This window comes from Jaculus jaculus, chromosome 1, assembly GCF_020740685.1.
Source record: "Jaculus jaculus isolate mJacJac1 chromosome 1, mJacJac1.mat.Y.cur, whole genome shotgun sequence".
Taxonomy (NCBI): Eukaryota; Metazoa; Chordata; class Mammalia; order Rodentia; family Dipodidae; genus Jaculus; species Jaculus jaculus.
Genome location: NC_059102.1, coordinates 144,200,231 through 144,215,515, shown reverse-complemented (window position 1 = coordinate 144,215,515; position 15,285 = coordinate 144,200,231). Strand labels below are relative to the sequence as shown.

The window sequence follows — 15,285 nt, the reverse complement described above, 5'->3', positions numbered from 1 at the left end:
CCCTTCCCCTAGCTGACTTCCCTTGATGGCTATGGACAACCCTGCAACGATGACAACAGCATTGCTGATCACCATGCCAGACACTGGTGGGCATTTCTTTTTTGTTTTTGTTTTTCGAAGTAGGGTCTCATTTTAGCCCAGGTTGACCTGGAATGCACTATGGAGTCTCAGGGTGGCCTCGAACTCACGGCAATCCTCCTACCTCTGCCTCCTGAGTGCTGGGATTAAAGGCGTGCGCCACCACACCCAGCTTTGGTGGGCATTTCTTGTGCTTCACAACCAGCTTTGTGAAGGCTGCAGTACTGCCACCACTGTCTCCTGGATGAAGGGCTCAAGCATGAGGCAGGCTGGGAAATCACTGTTGTGAAGAAGCCAGCACTCAAGCCCAAGGCCGCCCTCACCACCAGGCTCTGCCCGCCTACACTTCTAAGAAAGGCAAGTCACAGCTTTTAATCCAGTGGCAGAGCAGAGCAACGTAATCGTGAATCACAATGCCAGGGGCTGCCAGCAATCCATTCTGTGGAGTTAATATGGCATGATTTATGGTGCACACAGACACAGAGGCTCATGACAGTCTCTTAAAAGGTAAAGTATTTTTCAAACAGTCCTTCCCTGGGTGCAAAGAAAGCCTCTGGCTTAAAGTCATTCCCTCCACCCATGTCACCCTCACCTGCTGCATGCAGAGGGAACTGAGTCAAACAGACAAAGGATGATGGCAAAGGCTGGTCAGCCTGCTGGCATACGATCACTGACTCACCCTGGCTCAAAGTCATGGGAGGGGGGGTTGCCTGGGTGATCACATAGCCCATCATAGGCCACACACAGACTTGGGGCCACACTGGCCTTCGCTAGGAGACCCCACTGGTACACCTCACAGTGTGGGAGCAAGCCTGGGAAAAGGCTGTGCATGACAAGAACTACACAGTTGGATGCTCTGAACTTCAAGCTACTGGGGGTTATTAGAAAAACGATTTACACACATGTAAAGCAATGATACATGAGATGTCGAAGGTTACTTAACTCACAACCAGGGCTACATATCTTATACTTGGGAAAAATTATACCTTAATAAAAAAATAAAGCATTGGGCTGGAGAGATGGCTTAGCGGTTAAACGCTTGCCTATGAAGCCTAAGGACCCCAGTTCAAGGCTCCATTCCCCAGGACCCATGTTAGCCAGATGCACAAGGAGGCGCACACATCTGGAGTTCGTTTGCAGTAGCTGGAGGCTCTGGCATGCCATCTTCTCTCTCTCTCTCTGCCTCTTTCTTTCTCTCTGTCGCTCTCAACTAAATAAATAAAAATGAACGACAAAAAAAAAAATTAAAGCATCAAAGGCAGATGTAAACATGGCTTGTGAAAATATGGCTAGGTAGGCTGAAGAGATGGCTTAGTGGTTAAGATGCTTGTTTGTGCCGGGCGTGGTGGCACACGCCTTTAATCCCAGCACTTGGGAGGCAGAGGTAGGAGGATCGCCATGAGTTCAAGGCCACCCTGAGACTACAGAGTTAATTCCAGGTCAGCCTGGACCAGAGTGAGACCTTACCTCAAAAAACCAAAAAAAAAAAAAAAAAAAAAAAAAAGATGCTTGTTTGTGAAGACTTAAGGACCCAGGTTTGATTCTCCAGTACCCATATAAACCAGATGCACATGGTGGTACATGTGTCTGATGTTCATTTGCAGAGGCTAGAGCCCTGACATTCCCATTCATTCTCTCTCTCTCTAATAAACAAATAAAATAAAAACTAGGCATGGGAGGATGGGAGCCAGCAGGTCCTGTACTTTTGTGTCAGCTGCCACAAATTAAAGCTGTTACCGCAAAAAAAAAAAAAAAGAAAAAAAAAACTAAATAGGTGAAACTTAAAAAAAAAAAAGAAGCTGGGTATGGTGATACATGCCTTTTATCCCAGCACTTGGGAGGTAAAGGTAGGAGGATCACAAGTTCAAGGCCACCCTGAGAGTATATAGTGAATTCCAGGTCAGCCTGGGCTGGAGTGATACCCTACCTTGAAAATAAATAAGTAAACAAACTAGCTAGATATGGTGGCTAAAACCTCTAGTCCCAGAAGGTGAGACAGGAGGACTCCTAGAGCTCAGGAGTTCAGGACTAGCCTGGGAAACATGTGAGATACTGCATTTAAAGGGGGGGGGGGGCGTGTGGTGGTATACGCCATTAATACCAGCACTTTGGAGGCAGAGGTAGGAAGATCACTGTGAGACCCTGAGACTACATAGTGAATTCCAGGTCAGCCTCTGCTAGAGCAAGACCCTACCTTGAAAAAACAAAACAAACAAGCAAAAACAACAAAATGGGAGGGGGGTGGCTGAAGATCATCAGACACCAGGAAAACTGGCTCAGTAAATGACTTCAGCTGTCAAGTCTCTTCCATTTCTTGCTCTCTCTGCCTGATTCTAGACCTGGCCTGGTCAGACTATGTTCCCATCAGTGCCTCCATCTCTCCAGCCTGTGGTGCAACTGCAATGCTGTGAGCTCATCAGTCAGAGGCTGCAGCAAAAGCCTGAGCGCATGTCACTACCCCCCTCCCAACACACACCTCTTAGAACTAGGAGAGAATGAAGGTCACACTTCCAGTTGTTAGATAACACAGGCTACCAATGGCAGACAAAAATTCCCCAGTAAGAGAGCTTGACCTCCCGGGACTGCTGCAATAATCAATTGAGATAAGCTGGCTCCATGGCCTTGAGACCCATGGGGGAGCTAGGAAGAATTCAGAAGCAGGCGGTGGGGGACACACCACCACAGACAGGGTAGTTATACCAAGCCGCCAGGGTGCTGAAGGCTCTGAAGAACTCACCCTTGACCCTTGACAAAGCAATGTGTCCATGCAAGGTTGCTTCTCAACCCCTGCTACCAGAAGTCCTTTGCTTTGGGCTCAGGATGGCATCACTGGTAAAGGATTATTTCATAATGTTGGACAGACTCTCTACTTAAGTCAATAACACCAGAAATTGTGGGTTATTACTTTCCCCAATTACATAAACCACAAAGACGTTTTTAATGATTAACAAATTAAAAGCCACTGGGTGTGGTGGCACACAACTTTAATCCCAGCACTTGGGAGGCAGAGGTAGGAAGATCATTGTGAGTTCAATGCCAGCTTGAGAATACATAGTGACTTCCTAGGCTACAGAAAGACCCTACCACAAGAAAGAAACAAATAAACAGCCAGGTGTGGTGGCGCATGCCTTTAATCCCAGCACTTGGGAGGCAGAGGCCACCTTGAGAGCATAGTGAATTCCAGGTTAGCCTAAACTAGAATCATAACCTACCTGAAAAAAAAAAAGAAACAAACAAAAAAATTAAAAGGCACTGATGAGATTGTCTCTCTTGTTCTCTCTTCACAATGGTCTATTCAGCAGTGCCTTAAACCTTCCTAGGGTAAGCTCAAACAGAATCACACCCACAGTCGGTGGCACTTCCAGGGCCTGTGTACACCACTCCAGCCACATGCCTGTGGGATGGTCCCGAGAACAAGGTAATTCCTGGAGGCCTTACAACAGATGTGGCTCTGGGTCACAAGAACAGCAGGGGATCCTGGTGTAGTGCCTGGAGACAAAGTCTCTGCCTGTGATTCCCATCAGGTCACAGGGAGAGTGCAGTGACAGGAACTGGAGCCAGGTGTACTCTAACAAGTGCACCCTCCAGCTATGCAGATACTAAAGAAAGGGTGATGACTTTCTGAGACTAGGTCAAGGGATTCTCATTTCTTCTGCCTCTTCTCCATCTTAAAACACTCCTCTAAAGAACAGAGTCCCAACAGCCTGCCCTCAATAACAGCGGAGACAATGTCATGCTGCGGGTGGGGAAACCCCAGAGCCTGGCTGCACCCTCAGGGCATCCCACACAGCAACACATCCCCACACTCTCCTGGCCTCCTGGGCCTTGAAGGCTTCTGAGCTGCAGTCTTTAGGCTTCACCTAGCAGCAAGCCTCTGACAGCCTCATGGTGTATGTTCTTTGATTCTATCCCGAGAAGGACAAGCGTGGGCTGGGGATAACTTGGTGGATACAATACTTGCTGCACAAGCCTGAGTATTTGAATTTGGAACCCTGGGTGCCATGTAAAAGTCCAAAATCATGGCAAGCTTCTAGAATCCTAGCACACTAACAAGAGACAGGAGACTGCCCAGAGCTCATGGACCAGTGAGCACGGTGAGCACAGCAGTGAACACTGGAAGAGAGACTGTCTCAAATAAAGTGGGCGGCAAGGGTGACCCTAGAAGAGAGTCCTCTGACCTCCACACATGTGCCATGGTACACATGTGCCCAGCCCCCCAACACACACACATTGGAACCTTGAATAACTCAGCACTTGGGAGGCAGAGGCTGTGAGTTCAAGGCCAGCCTGGAACTTCTCAGTGAGTTCCAGGTAAGTCTGGGCTACACTGAGAACCTACCTCACACACACAAAAAAAAGTGTGGGGAGGGGAGACAAGTATTAATTAAAGATTATTTTAAAGATTAGAAAATTAGTGAGGGCTGGAGAGATGGCTTAGCAGTTAAGGTACTTGCCTGCAAAATCAGAGACCCTGGTTTGAATCCCTAGGACCCACGTAAGTCAGATGCACAGAGTGGCACATGCATCTGGAGTTTATTTACAGTGGCTGGAGGCCCTGGTGTGTCCATTCTATCTGCTTCTTTCTTTCCTTCTTTCTTTCTTTCTTTCTTTCTTTCTTTCTCATTTTCTTTCTTTCTTTCTCTCTCTCAAATAAGTAAATAAATAAATATAAAAAGCAATTTAAACAATTCCACTAACATTCTTCATAGAGCTAGGAAAAAATTTTTTTTAAAAATTAGCTAGCTTTCCCCACTGCTGTTAAACTCCACAGCCCATCTGGCACTCTGAATGCGCCACCTGCCCTGCCTGCTCCAGGAGGCGCACACTACTTTAGTAATGATTATGCAGAGCTTTCAAACACCAAAACATTTTTTTTTTTTTTTGGTTTTTCAAGATAGGGTTTTGCTGTAGCTCAGGCTAACCTGGAATTCACTATGTAGTTTCAGGGTGGCCTTCAACTCACAGCAATCCTCCTATCTCTGACTCCCAAGTGCTGGGGTTAAAGGCGTGTGCTATCACGCCTGGCTCTGCAAAACATTTTTTAAATCATACCATCACTACACCTCTGCTTACAGCGTAAGTCTTTAAGAACTAGGAAACAGTCCAGCTCCTGTGCTAGACTGAGTTTTCCCGCACTGTATTTAATACTCAGAAAGCTACATAGCTTTTGTCAGTGGCAACACTGTCAGTTTTCTGCTTGAAGTGGTATGTTCACTTCACTCATTTTCAGGAAAACAGCTGCCAAAAGCCCAAGTCTGACAATAGCAGTCATCCTCTGCAGTATGAATAGCCTGCCAGAAGCCAAGCAGCCTATTGGGCCTGCAACCCAATCACACCTGTGCGTTTCCTTGAGCCTCTACCCAGGACTTCAGTCTGCAGAAGCACTGTGCACACTTACCATCCTGTCACACAAGATACCAAGGACAGGTGCTCAGGGTTGTGACTTAACACAAGTCCTTCCTACATCATCATCACAACTGTTTTGAAGTGACATAAGCCCTGGTCACCCCATGAGCAGATGCCAATGGAGAACGTGATAGTGACTAAAACTTTGTGCCACGGTCCTGAGTCACACATAGGCACCTGCTATTTTACAGGCCACTGCTTGTGCACGTAAGTGAGACGTTATGAGTTAAAGAGCTAGCAAGGCATGGCTACAAAGCCAGCTTGCCTGGAGGCCATCCTGGAGAAAAAACACCTACCCCATTCCTTTTGTGGCCAAGGCTCCTTTGAGAACATGGCCACTACTCTGAGCAGGGTCATGCCTCCATCAGTCTGCAGCAGCCAAATAAGGGTGTGTGCTTCAGAGGTGCACATAGGAGGCGAGGGGAGAATACTTCCATGAGGCCAAAAGAATGAAAGCACAGAAGCAGGGCTTGTTCAAGTTTATGGAGTAGATCCCTAAACTAGTCCCTCCAGGTGACAACGAGGAGAAGAGGAACTGGGACTCAGGCTCCAGGGCCAAACCCAGTCATCTTGGCAGGCAGAGTGCACTGCAACCAAGCAAGTGCGCCTGACCAAGACTCCAGCACAGCTGAGCGTGGTGACGCAAGCCTTTAATCCCAGCACTTAGAAGGCAGAGCTAGGAAAATCACTTTGAGTTTGAGGCCATCCTGAGACTACATAGTGAATTCCAGGTCAGCCTGGGCTAGAGCAAAACCATACCCAGAAAAACCAAAAGAGAGAGAGACAGACAGACAGACACTCTACCAGGCCCCTCGAAGCCTGCAGCACAGCAGTGACTGACCAACAGCAGTAGCAAAGACAACGACAAGGACTAAGGATGTTTCTGTATTCCCAGATTCACCTCAAGTTCAGTCAAAAGGAACCCAGAGACAAATAAATAAATAAAATCCCAAACCCACTCTGGAACCCAAACATAAGAACAACTACAAACAGCATTTTTCTCCTTTGCGGCTGCTCAACCTAAATGCACCTAAACCAAAATGAGGATAGTTTTTAAATAAAAACTATTTACCACACAGACACAGGCCTGGGGGGGGGGGTGATGAATGGAGGCACCAGGGTGTCTAGACACTGCAAGTGCGTGCACCACTTTTTTTTTTTTTTTTTTTTTTTGAGGTAGGGTCTTGTTCTAGACCAGGCTGATCTGGAATTAACTATGTAGTCTCAGGGTGGCCTTGAACTCATGGTGATCCACTTACCTCTGCCTCCCAAGTGCTGGGGATTAAAGGCATGCTCCACCACGCTGGGCTCAAACGTACCACTTTATGCATCTGACTTTACGTGGGTACTAGGGAATTGAACCCAGGTTGTTAGGCTTCGCAGGCAAGCGCCTTAACTGCTGAGCCATCTCTCTAGCCACCAAAACAAGACTTGAAAGCCCAAGTCACTGTTGAGACATCGCAAGTCAGTGGGATAATGAGCTGACAAGAGGAATGTTGGGCTCTGACCAGCAAAGGGCTTCCATATCCAAGAGCAGCCATGACTGCCTGCAGACTTTTGAGTGCCACAGCATTCCTAAGGGTGTATGTATATCTATAAATCTTTATCTATCTACACACACACACACACACACACACACACACACACACACGGGGTAAAAAGAGGTACAGAAGGCCCACAATGGCACCAGCAGTCATCAGTGGCTTGTTCAGCTTTCATGCATGGCCCCTCAAGGCTTGGCTACTGCCATCACACTGATAATGGCCTGCTAGCAGTGTGCTATCCCTCGAACTCTCTTTGGAGGAAGCTCAGATGGTGGGAAGAGGTTGTTTTTCAGAGGACGGCATGCACTGTGGATCAGCTGAGAAGCATCCCATGAAGACATCAGCATTCTACTTCACTCCTACCCACAGAACAAGACATACCATATGCTTTTACACATGCTCACACTGCCACCTGGTGGAAACCACAAAAAACAGCCTCATGTGCTTGCCCCTGGCCATGGTAGAGACCTCCTCCTTGCCAGGCTTGGTGGCACCGGCCTTTTAATCGTAGCACCTGGGAGACAGAGGTAGGATGATTGCTGAAAGTTCCAGGACAGCCTGGAATGGAGTGAGACCCTACCTCGGGAAAAAACAAACAAAAAACCAAAACTTGACATCAGTGTTTGCACCAGCTTCATCCATGGTATCACTAAGCCAGGGACAAATCAGAAGCTTATCAACTGCTTAGCTGACAAAAATGTGCAGGATCCATTCAGTGGAAAACTGTTCAGCTATAAAAAGAAATGGAGTGAGGCTGGAGAGATGGCTTTGCAGTTAAAGTGCTTGCCTGTGGAGCCTAAGGACCCAGGTTCGATTCTCCAGGTCCCACATTAGGCAGATGCACATCGTGGCACATGCATCTGGAATTCATGTGCAATGGCTAGAGGCCCTGGTGCGCCCATTCTCCCTCCCTCCCTCCCTCTCTGTCTCTCTGTGTCTAAAATAAGTAAATCAATTAAATTAAATTAAAAAAGAAAAAGAAATGGATTGGGGCTGGAGAGATTGCTTAGTGGTTAAGATGCTCTCCTACAAAGCTTAAGGATCCAGGTTCGATTCTCCAGGTCCCATGTAAGCCTAATGCACATGGTGGTGCATGCGTCTAGAGTTCATCTGCAATGACTAGAGGCCCTGGCACGCCCATTCTCACTCCCTTTCTCTCCCTTTCTCTGTCTCAAATAAATAAGTGAATGAACGTGCATGTGTGTAAAGGGACTGCTGGAGAAATGGCTCAGCTTGCCTGCCAAGATTAACAACCCAAGTTGTTAAAGTTAAAGGAGTGCGCTACCATACCCAGCTTAGTTTTTAGTTTTTGATGTTTTATTATTTTTAAAGCATTTTTATTGCTGGGCGAGGTGGTGCAAGCCTTTAATCCTATCATTCGGGAGGCAGAGGAGGTAGGAGGATCGCTGTGAGTTCGAGGCCACCCTGAAACTACAGAGTAAATTCTAGGTCAGCCTGAGCTACAGTGAGACCCTACCTCGAAAACAAATTATATTTGTGTATGAGAGAAAAACAGAGAAAGAGAAGAGTATGTGCATGCCAGGGCCTCATGGTTTCACAGTTTCATGATTATAAAATCACACAAATGGCTGGAGAGATGGCTTAGTGGTTAAGGCGCATGCCTGTGAAGCCTAAGGATCCGGGTTTGATTCTCCAGGTCCCATATAAGCCAGATGCATATAGGTGGCAAATGCATCTGCAGTTTGTTTGCAGTGGCTAGAGGCCCTGGCACACCCATTCTCACTCTCTCCCTCCGTCTCTCATAAATAAATAAATAAAAATGATTAATCTTAAAAAAATAAAATCATACAATTTAAGTGGGTGAATCACATAGTATGTGACTTACACTTCAAAGTGGCCAGAAAGAAAGAAAGAAGCCTCCTCCTCTCATTTCTATTCGCTGCCAGTGCTGGAGGTCAAGGCTGACCCCATGTGGGGCCGCCCCTGCTGTGCTGTCCACTCAAGCCAAGCCCTTCACCAAGACCTCAGCTAAGACCAACAGGACCAGGGTGGGAGGGGTGAGTGGTCATAGACTTGGTCATCCACATCTCAGAAAAGCAAGACAGGCAAGGTGCAGGCAGAGGGCAGCAAGATGAAGCAGCAATATGCATGTGGTGAGGAAGGGCCAAAGGAACTTAAGCACAGACCAGGATGAAGCTAAGGAGAAAAATCACTGTAAAGTACCACCCTTGGGATCTTAACGCATTTCCAGCTGAACAGCCAAAAAGACTAATTGACAAACACACCAAAGCATATAAAGATGAACAATATAAGATGTCCCATTCTAATATGTTACAATAAGGAAAAACCTCTACCTATTACGTTATAAAAACAATGAGGGCCAGGTGTGGTGGCACACGCCTTTAATCCCAGCACTTGGGAGGTAGAGGTAGGAGGATCATCACGAGTTCAGGGCCACCCTGAGGCTACATAGTGAATTCCAGATCTGCCTGTGCTAGAGTGAGACCCTACCTCGAAAATCAAAAAACAAAACAAAACAAAAAAACAATGAGGGTTAGGGAGATGACTCAGTGTTTAAGGCACAGGTTCGATTCCCCAGTACCCATGTAAAGCCAGGTTCACAAAGTAGCACATACATCTGGAGTTTATATGCAGAGCTGGGTGCTCTGGTGTGCACATGCTCTGTCTCATCTGCCTCTTTCTTTCTCTCACAAATAAATAACAGCTTTGAAAATGAGCCATCTTTATCCCATGTGCACAGAGGGAAAAAGGTGTAAGAACATCCCTAGACAACAGTGCTGCCAGAGGTGGCCTGCGTGTTCAGGTGCAAGCCACGCCAGAATCCCATCTGCTCCCTCACCCCCAGGCCTGCTGCCCAAGCTGCCTGCACACAAGGCCCTGGCTTACTGAGAATTTGCAACTTAAGGGTGTAACAGAGGGAAAAGAGAATCTTGAACCTTGGGAGGAAAGAAAATACCCAAGAGAAGTGCTGAACCTTAGGCCTAGAGAGAAAAAAGGTGGCCGAGCGTGGTGGCACACACCTTTAATTCCAGCACTTGGGAAGCAGAGGTAGGAGGATTGCCATGAGTTTGAGGCCACCCCAAGAATACAGAGTGAATTGCAGGTCAGCCTGGGCTAGAGTGAGACCCTACCTCGAAAAATTAAATAAAAGAAAAGAAATGCTGACCCAGTACACCCTGGGGAGGTAGTTTCAGGGCTCCCAATTTGGACAGTGCCCCTCACACAAGTCTGCCAGAGGCTGGGGTGCTGACAGCTACATGTCCACAGTGGATCTTCTGGGCCTGAACTGAGCAGAATCTACATAACCCACAAGGCCTGGAGTGAAACTGCAAAGTTACGTGCCATGCATTTTAAAGAAACAATGGGGGCTAGGGGCACAGCTCAGCAGTAAAGCACAAATTTAGCATGTCAGGGGCTTGAGTTCAATCCTTAGCACCACAAAACAACCCCTGCCCCCAGACATAAATGATTAGGTATCAATTAAGTGGTCTATGGATAATACTTTTTTCTTTCAAGGTAGGGTCTCACTCTAGCCCAGGCTGACCTGGAATTCACTATGTAGTCTCAAGGTGGCCTTGAACTCAAAGCAATCCTCCTACTTCTGCCTCCCAAGTGCTGGGATTAAAGGTGTATGCCAGGCGGAAAGATGGCTTAGTGTTAAACGCTTGCTTGTGAAGCCTAAGGACCCCGGTTCGAGGCTCGATTCCCCAAGACCCACATTAGCCAGATGCATGAGGGGATGCACACCTCTGGAGTTCATTTGCAGTGGCTGAAAGCCCTGGAGTACCCATTCTCTCCCTCTCTCTCTCTCTCTGCTTCTTTCTGTCTGGCACTCTCAAATACATAAATAAATAAAAAACAACAACAACAAAGGTGTACGCCATCACGCCCGGCTTCAAATAAGATTTTAGGTTAGTACACTTTCCACAATGAATCCACATTACTTTTATAACCCCCACCCCCGCAAAAAAGAGAGAAAGCAACAAGACTTTAGTAACAGCAGAAACTTTCATTTCCTGTTGGTCAGAAGCACTCTAGCCAGCAAGGGTGCATGACTCCATGCTTGTTTGACAGCTGCCCCTCCAGCTTCCTGGTCTGAGGTGCCACAGCAGCCTAGAGTAGTGGGCATTATACAAGTGGACTCTGACCCAGAAACACTTGGGTCATTCTCTTTGCAACATGCCTAGCAAGCCCAAGAGATGTCTAGGCTTATTAGAGCTAGCTGCTGGAAAAGGCTGGCAGTGCTGAACATGTTTTCTGGGTCCAGAATCTCATTTTATTTATTTTATTTTATTTAGATATTTTATGTTTTTATTTATTTGAGAGAGAATGAATATGGGTGTGCCAGGGCCTCCTGCCACTCCAAATTAACTCCAGACACATGTACCACTTTGTGCATCTGGCTTTACGTGGGTACTGGGGAACTGAAATTGGCCTATTAGGATTTGCAAACAAGTGCCTTGAACCATGCAGCCATCTCTCCAGTCCCCAGTCTTCTTTTAAATGAGACACAATACAGACACAACCATTTTACAAGTGTGTTGTGGGCTTAGTTTGGGGAAGGAAAATAAAAGTCACAATTGGAAATAAGATGGGTCACCCTGACACACAGCTGTCACCCCAGGCCTCCCTTGCAACTGGTTTCAGTAAATGTTCAGCACAGCCACCCCACTTAACTGCTCCTACAAGAGAGACCCCACCCACCCTGCCTGGTCCCCAGAGCCAGTGGGCCAAGGAGTATGAGGAAACTTGCCTTTTCCATCTGTGGCTGAGGCTTCTTGTAAATGTCTGATTGACCTAAAAATAAACATTCAAAGCAAAGGTTAGCTGACAAATCTGCATTCTTCTCTATTTTTGGCTCTAGTAGCTAGGGGCCTTGAATTCCTCAATTATAAACTAAAAGGGTTGGACCAGATGACTTTACAGCACTTGTCCTAAAAAGAGATCTTTGCTAATCCACACTTTGCCATTTATGGGGCTCAGGCTGAGGTGATGGCTGCCCTCTGCTGGCTGAATCAGGGAGGGGCAGCAAGCCTGTCAGGGGCCAGCAGGAGAGGAAGCATCCAGGATGGCTACCTAATCTCTTATTCCCCCAATGACCCTGAAGACTCTCTGAAGACAGGGACCATCACTGGACCTTCCCTACTACTTTGAGAGAATGGGCCCAGGAGAAAGTCACCGCTGACTTCTAAGTGAAGGTCTGGAGCTGTGAACATATGGCAAACTCACTTCACTGAGAAGATTTATAGCTTCGTGGAAACAGACCAGTCTCCAGGGAGTCTTTTTTTGGCAGTGCTATGTAGATAACTAATCACCATCATTACAGAACAGGCAGGGGACATTAGCATTATTAAAGATGCTGTGGAGCCAGGCATGATGGTACAAACCTGCCAATTCCAGCACTCAGGAGGCTGAGGCACTGCTAAGAGTCTAAGATAACCCCAAGCTACACAGTGAGACTAGCTAGCCAGGGCTACACAGTGATACCCTATCTTAAAAAAAAAAAAAAAAAAAGGCCTGCTGGTATGTGGCTCAGTTGATAGAACGATAGCCTAGCATGCAAGAAACCCTGGGCTCAATCACCAGCACCTCATGAACCTCAATTGGGCATGATGCTCATGCCTGTAATCCCAGTATTAGTGAGGTGGAGCCAAGAGGATCAGAAGTTCAAGGTCATCCTCAGATACATAGGAAGCTGGGGGAGAGATGCCTGAATTGGAGTTCTAGGCACAGATCCCAGCACAAAGGAAAGCCTTCCCAGAGCAGACAGATAAGGCAGGGTGAGTGAAGCGGGTCAAGGACTGGCAGGCAGGGCTTCCGTTCTCACACTGACACTCACTTCTATAGCCTCGGTATTAGGCATGCCCTGTGAGGACTGACAAGAACATACAAGCGGCTTTGCCAGCAAGCACCTTAACCATTAACCATCTTTCCAGCCCTGAATCAAGTTTTTTCTGAGGTAGGGTCTCACTCTAGCCCAGGCTGACCTGAAATTCACTATGTAGTCTCAGGGTGGCATCAAATTCACTGTGATTTTCCTTCCTCTGCCTCTCAAGTGCTGAGATTAAAGGTATGCGCCACCATGCCCAGTGAATCAAGTATTTTTAAAAATTTTTGGACTACTTTTATAATCACCTGTCTAGTATTAACTGGATTCTCTCATCTTACTCTGATCAGAATAGGTACAACATGGAATCCTGCCACCTGTTCATTTGTGTTGAGATTAACAAGTGGCAAGAAATGGCCACTGGTAGCCTCACACTTACCTGGGTCTCCTATAAACTTGACTGTTCCAATAGTAGCAGATGTAAAAGTGGGGCCTGTAACCGGTTGTGGTGGTGCACGCCTTTAACCACAGCACTTGGGAGGAGGTAAGAGGATCGCTGTGAGTTCAAGGCTAGCCTAAGACTACATAGGGAATTCTAGATCAGCCTGGGCTACAGTGACACCCTACCTTTAAAATTAAGAGTGGGGCCTAACCTCTGTTCCCTGACAAAACCTCTCTGCTTGAGGATGGCATGGATTACGAATGTCCACGCTGCCTGCCCTTGGGCAGAATGGCAGGGTGGCTACAGTGACCAAAACGTCACATGTCTATCCTCTTCCATGTTTCAGCCACCCAACATGCACCTGGTGTGCTATGTGATAGACAGGGAAAGGGTAATTAACTGGCCCCACGGGCACCATGCTCTGGGTAACAAGGATGATGGCTGACAAGCAAGCTGGAAAACATGGACTTTCTGAAGGGACACAGTGATGGGAAGCACCCCACGCCCCTGAACATTTCAGAACAATGAACTACACTGAGGATGGAGAGGGCACTGTATTTTTGCCAATTTCCTTTCCTTCACTTGGTTCCCATGAGACCTCTTTGCATGTGATTTAACTAGGAGACTTTCTCATTAGTTACTGGTGTGGCACTAAACACTTCTGAATGCATAACCAAAGCACACAGGACATGCCCATGAAGCTGACATGTCCAGGAATGCAGCAGACCACTGTGAATACCCTAAAACATGGGTGGGCTGAGCACTACCACTGGTTTGTGTTCATGTACTCCCCTCATTTTCATCCACCTTGGCAGGAAATACTTCAACCCTTTCCCTACCAAATTCAGCTTACAGTTATGGTCAGACTGGCTCTATCACAGTCCCTTAGGTGACTTTGATAAAACCCAGGACCCTGTTCATAGAGGCAGCCTGGGGCCCACAAAGCTGACTTTTTCAAACACACCCTGTGTGACTGGCTAATCTGCAAGTCACTCACCACACCACTGGAAAGAGGATGGCACCACAGCATAGCAGGTCAACCAGGAACAGAGAGTCCTTCCACAAGCCATACTCACTCGTACCCTCCTCAGTGGACTCTATGATGATGTAAGCCACATTTGCCAGCACCTACAGGATACAAAATCCCAAAGCATAAGTGGCTGCAGCAGCATCTCTAGGCCCACAAGCTCTTCCAGAGTTTGCCTCTCTGCTTGCCACACTTTGAACCTGGAAGGCCTGTGGATGCACTGGCTGTGAGGGCAAATACAGCTTCCTCCTTAGCCTGCTCTGGGCTCTGGAAAGCCTCAGCCTTTTCGTAAGTAGTTGGACTCCCCAAAGTTGCCATGCTGGAGAAGCTATGCAGAGATGCCTAAGGATCAGAAGCTGTTTCTACCCATGTGAGCAGATCTTCCCAGTTCAGAACGCAAACTCACATGGAAACTACAAGATCTCCAGACCCCAGCTAATGAACAAGTATAAGCACATCAAACCTCAGGCCAGATCTACTCAGCTAAACCACCCCAGGCTTCTGATCCATAGTAATGGAGAGTTATTAGTCAGTATTGTCTCAAGTCACCAGGTTTTGGACTGACTGATTTACGCTGCAACATATAATGAGAACAATCTCCTTTGGGGGCACTTGAGACTCAGGTAGTCTCCAAAGTCGCTGGGCAGATGACACTTCACATTCCCCATAGCCAGGGTGCCCACAATTAGGCCCAGTACTTCCCAAGAACCCCTGGTCCTCAGGGATAATAATTCTAAGTGTCTGATACTGGGACTGTGGGACTAGGGGTCAGAGTGGCAAGAACAGGAAACTCTGCCCCACAGTTGAGCAGTCATCCTGCTCTTCACTTGGCTTGGTAAGCCAAGTCCAGGTCTCCTACACTGTACACTGCACACATCAGCCTCCATGTTTGGCTTCTAGTTCCAAGGTTAAGGCTTTGACTCATGTGTTTAGCCCTACATCGGGCTTTTAGCACACTGTGGGCAGATTTGCAACTGGC

General features: G+C 47.3%; 1 protein-coding gene across 1 annotated transcript in view; it reads right to left on the bottom strand.

Moving 5' to 3' along the window:
* Positions 1-15,285, bottom strand: part of Gpr107 (G protein-coupled receptor 107) — a 72,894-nt gene that overhangs the window by 16,447 nt on the left and 41,162 nt on the right. The window contains exons 13-14 of the mRNA XM_012952007.2: positions 14,277-14,407; positions 11,764-11,807 (exon numbers count right to left, since the gene is read on the bottom strand). Of these exons, the coding sequence (XP_012807461.2) occupies positions 11,764-11,807; positions 14,277-14,407 (175 nt within the window). The remainder of the gene's footprint in view (positions 1-11,763; positions 11,808-14,276; positions 14,408-15,285) is intronic.